At 38.4% G+C, this 8,015-nt stretch overlaps 1 protein-coding gene across 1 annotated transcript; it reads left to right on the plus strand.

Moving 5' to 3' along the window:
• Positions 1 to 6,006: 6,006 nt before the first annotated feature.
• junbb (JunB proto-oncogene, AP-1 transcription factor subunit b) lies at positions 6,007 to 7,975 on the plus strand. Its single transcript, XM_058405090.1, has one exon. The coding sequence runs from the start codon at positions 6,423 to 6,425 to the stop codon at positions 7,398 to 7,400; it is 978 nt and encodes a 325-aa protein (XP_058261073.1). The 5' UTR covers positions 6,007 to 6,422; the 3' UTR covers positions 7,401 to 7,975.
• The last annotated feature ends 40 nt before the right edge of the window (positions 7,976 to 8,015 follow it).

The following is an 8,015-nucleotide window of genomic DNA, read 5'->3' on the forward strand; positions in this document are numbered from 1 at the left end:
ATAGTACTGTACAGTATAGTGTAGTGTAGTGTAGTGTTAGTGTAGTATAGTACTGTACAGTATAGTGTAGTGTAGTGTAGTATTAGTGTAGTATAGTACTGTACAGTATAGTGTAGTGTAGTATTAGTGTAGTATAGTACTGTACAGTATAGTGTAGTGTTAGTATTAGTGTAGTATAGTACTGTACAGTATAGTGTAGTATTAGTGTAGTATAGTACTGTACAGTATAGTGTAGTGTAGTGTAGTGTTAGTATTAGTGTAGTATAGTACTGTACAGTATAGTGTAGTGTAGTGTCAGTATTAGTGTAGTATAGTACTGTACAGTATAGTGTAGTGTAGTATTAGTGTAGTATAGTACTGTACAGTATCGTGTAGTGTAGTATTAGTGTAGTATAGTACTGTACAGTATAGTGTAGTGTAGTGTTAGTGTAGTATAGTACTGTACAGTATAGTGTAGTGTAGTATTAGTGTAGTATAGTACTGTACAGTATAGTGTAGTGTTAGTATTAGTGTAGTATAGTACTGTACAGTATAGTGTAGTATTAGTGTAGTATAGTACTGTACAGTATAGTGTAGTGTCAGTGTAGTATAGTACTGTACAGTATAGTGTAGTGTAGTGTTAGTGCAGTATAGTACTGTACAGTATAGTGTAGTGTAGTGTCAGTGTAGTATAGTACTGTACAGTATAGTGTAGTGTAGTATTAGTGTAGTATAGTACTGTACAGTATAGTGTAGTGTAGTGCCAGTGTAGTATAGTACTGTACAGTATAGTGTAGTGTAGTGTCAGTGTAGTATAGTACTGTACAGTATAGTGTAGTGTAGTATTAGTGTAGTATAGTACTGTACAGTATAGTGTAGTGTAGTGTCAGTGTAGTATAGTACTGTACAGTATAGTGTAGTGTAGTGTCAGTGTAGTATAGTACTGTACAGTATAGTGTAGTGTAGTGTCAGTGTAGTATAGTACTGTACAGTATAGTGTAGTATTAGTGTAGTATAGTACTGTACAGTATAGTGTAGTGTAGTATTAGTGTAGTATAGTACTGTACAGTATAGTGTAGTGTTAGTATTAGTGTAGTATAGTACTGTACAGTATAGTGTAGTGTTAGTATTAGTGTAGTATAGTACTGTACAGTATAGTGTAGTGTAGTATTAGTGTAGTATAGTACTGTACAGTATAGTGTAGTGTTAGTATTAGTGTAGTATAGTACTGTACAGTATAGTGTAGTGTAGTGTTAGTGTAGTATAGTACTGTACAGTATAGTGTAGTGTAGTATTAGTGTAGTATAGTACTGTACAGTATAGTGTAGTGTAGTGTTAGTGTAGTATAGTACTGTACAGTATAGTGTAGTGTAGTATTAGTGTAGTATAGTACTGTACAGTATAGTGTAGTGTAGTATTAGTGTAGTATAGTACTGTACAGTATAGTGTAGTGTAGTATTAGTGTAGTATAGTACTGTACAGTATAGTGTAGTGTTAGTATTAGTGTAGTATAGTACTGTACAGTATAGTGTAGTGTAGTATTAGTGTAGTATAGTACTGTACAGTATAGTGTAGTGTAGTATTAGTGTAGTATAGTACTGTACAGTATAGTGTAGTGTTAGTATTAGTGTAGTATAGTACTGTACAGTATAGTGTAGTGTAGTATTAGTGTAGTATAGTACTGTACAGTATAGTGTAGTGTAGTATTAGTGTAGTATAGTACTGTACAGTATAGTGTAGTGTTAGTATTAGTGTAGTATAGTACTGTACAGTATAGTGTAGTGTAGTATTAGTGTAGTATAGTACTGTACAGTATAGTGTAGTGTTAGTATTAGTGTAGTATAGTACTGTACAGTATAGTGTAGTGTAGTATTAGTGTAGTATAGTACTGTACAGTATAGTGTAGTGTAGTATTAGTGTAGTATAGTACTGTACAGTATAGTGTAGTGTTAGTATTAGTGTAGTATAGTACTCTACAGTATAGTGTAGTGTAGTATTAGTGTAGTATAGTACTGTACAGTATAGTGTAGTGTAGTATTAGTGTAGTATAGTACTGTACAGTATAGTGTAGTGTTAGTATTAGTGTAGTATAGTACTGTACAGTATAGTGTAGTGTAGTATTAGTGTAGTATAGTACTGTACAGTATAGTGTAGTGTAGTATTAGTGTAGTATAGTACTGTACAGTATAGTGTAGTGTTAGTATTAGTGTAGTATAGTACTGTACAGTATAGTGTAGTGTAGTATTAGTGTAGTATAGTACTGTACAGTATAGTGTAGTGTAGTATTAGTGTAGTATAGTACTGTACAGTATAGTGTAGTGTTAGTATTAGTGTAGTATAGTACTGTACAGTATAGTGTAGTGTAGTATTAGTGTAGTATAGTACTGTACAGTATAGTGTAGTGTTAGTATTAGTGTAGTATAGTACTGTACAGTATAGTGTAGTGTAGTATTAGTGTAGTATAGTACTGTACAGTATAGTGTAGTGTAGTATTAGTGTAGTATAGTACTGTACAGTATAGTGTAGTGTTAGTATTAGTGTAGTATAGTACTGTACAGTATAGTGTAGTGTTAGTATTAGTGTAGTATAGTACTGTACAGTATAGTGTAGTGTAGTATTAGTGTAGTATAGTACTGTACAGTATAGTGTAGTGTAGTATTAGTGTAGTATAGTACTGTACAGTATAGTGTAGTGTTAGTATTAGTGTAGTATAGTACTGTACAGTATAGTGTAGTGTTAGTATTAGTGTAGTATAGTACTGTACAGTATAGTGTAGTGTAGTATTAGTGTAGTATAGTACTGTACAGTATAGTGTAGTGTTAGTATTAGTGTAGTATAGTACTGTACAGTATAGTGTAGTGTAGTATTAGTGTAGTATAGTACTGTACAGTATAGTGTAGTGTAGTATTAGTGTAGTATAGTACTGTACAGTATAGTGTAGTGTTAGTATTAGTGTAGTATAGTACTGTACAGTATAGTGTAGTGTAGTATTAGTGTAGTATAGTACTGTACAGTATAGTGTAGTGTTAGTATTAGTGTAGTATAGTACTGTACAGTATAGTGTAGTGTAGTATTAGTGTAGTATAGTACTGTGCAGTATAGTGTAGTGTAGTGTCAGTGTAGTATAGTACTGTACAGTATAGTGTAGTGTAGTGTCAGTGTAGTATAGTACTGTACAGTATAGTGTAGTGTTAGTATTAGTGTAGTATAGTACTGTGCAGTATAGTGTAGTGTAGTGTCAGTGTAGTATAGTACTGTACAGTATAGTGTAGTGTAGTGTCAGTGTAGTATAGTACTGTACAGTATAGTGTAGTGTAGTGTCAGTGTAGTATAGTACTGTACAGTATAGTGTAGTGTAGTGTCAGTGTAGTATAGTACTGTACAGTATAGTGTAGTGTAGTGTCAGTGTAGTATAGTACTGTACAGTATAGTGTAGTGTAGTGTCAGTGTAGTATAGTACTGTACAGTATAGTGTAGTGTAGTGTCAGTGTAGTATAGTACTGTACTGTATAGTGTAGTGTAGTGTCAGTGTAGTATAGTACTGTACAGTATAGTGTAGTGTAGTGTCAGTGTAGTATAGTACTGTACTGTATAGTGTAGTGTAGTGTTAGTGTAGTATAGTACTGTATAGTGTAGTGTTAGTGCAGTATAGTACTGTACAGTATATCACTGTATAGTATAGTGTATTGTAGTATCAATTATAGTATAGAGCAGTGTAGTATAGTATAGCACAGTATAGTATACTACAGTATATTATAGTATAGTATGGTATATTATAGTGCAGTGTAGCACAGTATAGTTACAATTATCATTAAATAAAGTCTTGGATATTTCATTTTAATTTCTAGATCTAAATGTCATACATTTGAATTTTAATTTTAAAAAGCTTTACATTTCCAAAACAAATACCTTCATGTTAAAAAAAATCTGTTCTGCTGGAAAGGTGGCTTCCGTGTTGCACACTCTGCCCCCTATCCAGTCCTCTATGTAGGTAGCTCTACAAATGCAGGCACAGAGCTGAGAGGCTGAAGGTTAAGAGTTTTATTCAGTCACAAGAGCTGAACTCACAAGCTTCAGGTCATTAGTACAGATCCTTCACTCTGCTCATCACAATGCTGCTCTAAAGCATCTCAGAGGAGTGAGAGCGCTAATCCCTGATGTCATCTGTGCATGTTTAGGCTGAAAAAACTTCATGGCCTATTTCAGGGAACCACATGGGCGTTCACACACACACACACACACACACAGCTGACACAGCAGGCAAGTAAACACATGTTGTCTCCCAGGTGTGTTGCCTCACTGGACTGCTTTAACATCTTGCTTTTCTTCTTTCTTTCTTTCTTTCTTTTTTTGCATGTGCCTCCAAGAAATACATGTCCCAGCTGCAAAATGTGTCTGACAGGCCAGACCCAAAAAAGATAAATCACCCCTCATCCCAGCCCTGAAAAACCCGGCTACGGGTGCCAGATGAGTCAGGCGCTGTTTTTAAAAGCAAACACATGACATTGTGCTGAGACTGAAGCAGACTAGCAGCACAACTCCTGCACTATTGTCACTCTGCTCTCAGAAGTGAAAGGAGATACACTGAGAGGTATAAAACCTGCCCACTGTCCAGTTACAGTAAGAGCACTGTGCTCTGCCTTTATCTGTTTTAAACACATACCTATATCTAATAGCCTCCAGTGCTGAGGAGATTATTTTCTTTATTTTTATATTATCTTTATTTATATATTTATATGAAAAACATATATAAATATGAAAATTATTATTTGTATTACATAATGTTGAAGTTTGATATAATAATAATAATAATAATAATAATAATAATAATAATAATAATAATAATAATAATAATAATAATATTCTAATTATTATTATAATATTTATTTATTTATTTAAATTATTGGCATTAATAATAATAATAATAATAATAATAATAATAATAATAATTATTATTATTATTATTATTATTATTATTGTTGTTGTTGTTGTTGTTGTTGTTATTATTATTATTATAATTGTAATTATTTTTTTTTAATTATTGGTAGTATTGCCTTTGTAGTAATTAATTTATTTTGATAAAAGTCTTTTTTTTTCTTCTCCATCTCCTTCTTGATTTTGTATCTCTTCTCCTTCTTCTCCTTCTTCTTCTTCTTCTTCTTCTTCTTCTTCTTATTATTTTTTTATAAACACAACTACACACTAAAACCCTGATCCCTGTTGCACTGCTGTAGCTGAAGGAATGAAGGAATGTGGAGCAGATCTAGTCTGAGTGAAGAAATGGCAGTGACTGCCTCTCTGTGTTCAGAGGTGGAAGTGGGCTGGGCTTCCCGCTTTTCCCACGAACAGGAACTAGTGCGTCATCATACCCATATATGGAATGGATAGACTTCCGGCAGGAACTCAGCGCTGAAAGTGGCCATAGGAGCACGCCTTTGCCACACGCGCGCGCGCACGCAGGTATAACCAGTTTATTGTGCAATTTCACCAACTTTCCCCAGTGCTGATTTGGCACATTAGAAAAAAACCCACGCATTTATTTAATCTGACAGAGCCCTGATTTTTTTTTTTTTTTTTTGACACAGTATCTGATCTTTAAACAGCAAATGAAAATAATTCTTCTTCATATCCAGTCTAGATCTATAACTTATTTTTTATTTCTTTAGAGCTGTTTGGACGCTTTTAAAGACACTCCTACGTGCAGAAGCACTGCGTCTCCCTGCTGACTGTGTGTTTAATTTAACCAGAGAGTCTGCTACAGTAAATGTGTCTGACCTGCAGGGTGCTAAATTATTAATTCCGATGCTTTAAATAGCAAGCGTAAAACGTCTCGTGTGCACTGTTATGCCATTTTTTATGTATGTATTAGGCTATTTGCATTATTTATGCCGCGCTAGCGCTCGCCTCCTTTTCGCCAGGGGCTTGTTTACAGTCCCAGCAGTTCTTGGCAATGACGTCGCGATACGTCATCAAAGCGGGCGTGTCCTGTCGTGCGCTCCGGTTGTCAGTATAAAAGGGAATGTGGCGGCCGGGAAACCAATCCATATGAACACACACTCTCTGTGGTTCTGCTGTAATAATACAGAGAGGAGAAACAGCTACAGAGACAGAGAGAGTTTTTCTGCGCGCTGACTTTTCTGCATTCGTGTTTGCTGAGATTTCAAACGGATTCGGGAAAGATCTGGACTTTGCTGATTTTTTTTGTTCCTGAAGAGATCACTTCTTTTTATACCGGGACATTTCAGACTGGACACTCGGACAGAACAGTAAAAGAAGGAGCCAAGTTGTATTTTTATTATTATTATCACTGATCTTAGCTATTGTCGTTGTTTTGTTTTGATTTTTTTTTTAATTGAGAGACACTATCGCTCTGATTTAAGCGCACACCTGACTGACTCAGGTAAAGGTAAGCCCCAAAGCCTCAAATCTTCATCAAGCCTCTTATGTCCACAAAAATGGAGCAGCCTTTTTACCATGACGACTCTTTTCTGTTGGGTTACGGCCACACGGACGCCGCCATGCACGACTACAAGCTCCAGAAGCAGCAGCAGCAGCAGCAGCCCATGAGCCTGAGCAGCCTGAGCGAGCCATACCGCAGCCTCAAGTCCGACGCGGTGTACCACGCGTCTCAGGCGGACGTCGGCTCCCTGAAGCTGGCGTCTCCAGAACTGGAGAGGCTGATCATTCAGAACAGCGGAGTGCTGACCAGCCCCACGCCGCCGGGTCAGTATCTGTACGGTCACCGCTCGATCACAGACGAGCAGGAGGGCTTCGCGGAAGGCTTCGTCAAGGCGCTGGACGAGCTGCACAAGATGAACCAGCCCCCGCCCAACGTGTCGATCGGAGCGGGAGGGGTGACGACGTGCTCGGTGGCGGCTCCCACACCGTTCGGCTCCGCCCTACAGCCAGAAGCTCCAGTCTACACCACGCTCAACCCTTACTGCCCCAGCCTCGTCTCGTCCACTACAGCCACCTCGAGCTATCCGTCAGCCACCATTAGCTACCTGCCTCCGTCGCACGCAGACGCTTCCACGCACGTATACCAGAACTCTCTGGCTGCGGGTGTCCATCCCTCACAGCGCTTCGTGGCTCTTAAAGAGGAACCGCAGACGGTGCCGGACATGCACAGCAGCGACGGCTCGCCGCCCGTCTCTCCCATCGATATGGAGAGCCAGGAGCGCATCAAGGCTGAGCGCAAGCGCCTGAGGAACCGACTCGCCGCCACCAAGTGCCGCCGGCGCAAGCTGGAGCGCATCGCGCGTCTCGAGGACCGCGTCAAGGTGCTGAAGTCGGACAACGCGGGCCTGTCGAGCACCGCGTCGCTGCTACGCGAACAAGTGGCGCAACTCAAGCAGAAGGTCCTGCGGCACGTCAGCAGCGGCTGTCAGCTCATGTTGACCAGCAAGATGGAGGCTTTCTGAAACGAGAAAACCGCGCGCGCACACACACCTCCACACACACCTTTATTCACTAACACTCAAAACACTGGAAAGTGGACTTGTCATTCACGTCCGTGACGTCTGAAGACAACTGAATGGACGTTATGACATTCTGCCGAGCTTCAAGACGCGCTGAAACGAAACAAAACAACGGTACTTCCGTTTGCGGTTGCCGGACACCGTTCACTAGATCGCCATGAAGTCCGCAGTATGAGGCGACTGAGAAACACATGAACTCTAAACGAGCCAAGTAGGCTGCAAAGACTTGAGTAAACAGGCCAGTAAAGCCTACTTCATACAAATAACGTTGTTTTTAAATGTTATGATCAAAGGGAGATTTGTAGGTTATTAGTAGCCTATGACGTCATCAGACGCTCTGATATTGTCATTTCTAAATGTGTAAATTATTTTGGGGTTTGTGTTAATGTTTTGTTTTGTTTTTTGTTTTTTTTTCCAGTCGGGTTGATCCTGACTTAACAATGTTAACTATGTCTCATGTTTACAATGTCTTTTTTTAATTGTTGTTTATTTAAGTAAAAAAAACACATTGAAATACACCTCCTTCCTTCTTCTTGGTGGTCTTTTTCACATACACAG

The sequence above is a fragment of the Hemibagrus wyckioides genome, linkage group LG12, assembly GCF_019097595.1.
Source record: "Hemibagrus wyckioides isolate EC202008001 linkage group LG12, SWU_Hwy_1.0, whole genome shotgun sequence".
NCBI classification, from domain to species: domain Eukaryota; kingdom Metazoa; phylum Chordata; class Actinopteri; order Siluriformes; family Bagridae; genus Hemibagrus; species Hemibagrus wyckioides.

Coding starts and splice junctions, on each gene's coding strand:
- junbb (XM_058405090.1), top strand. CDS start 6,423: ATGTCCACAAAAATGGAGCAGCCTTTTTACCATGACGACTCTTTTCTG.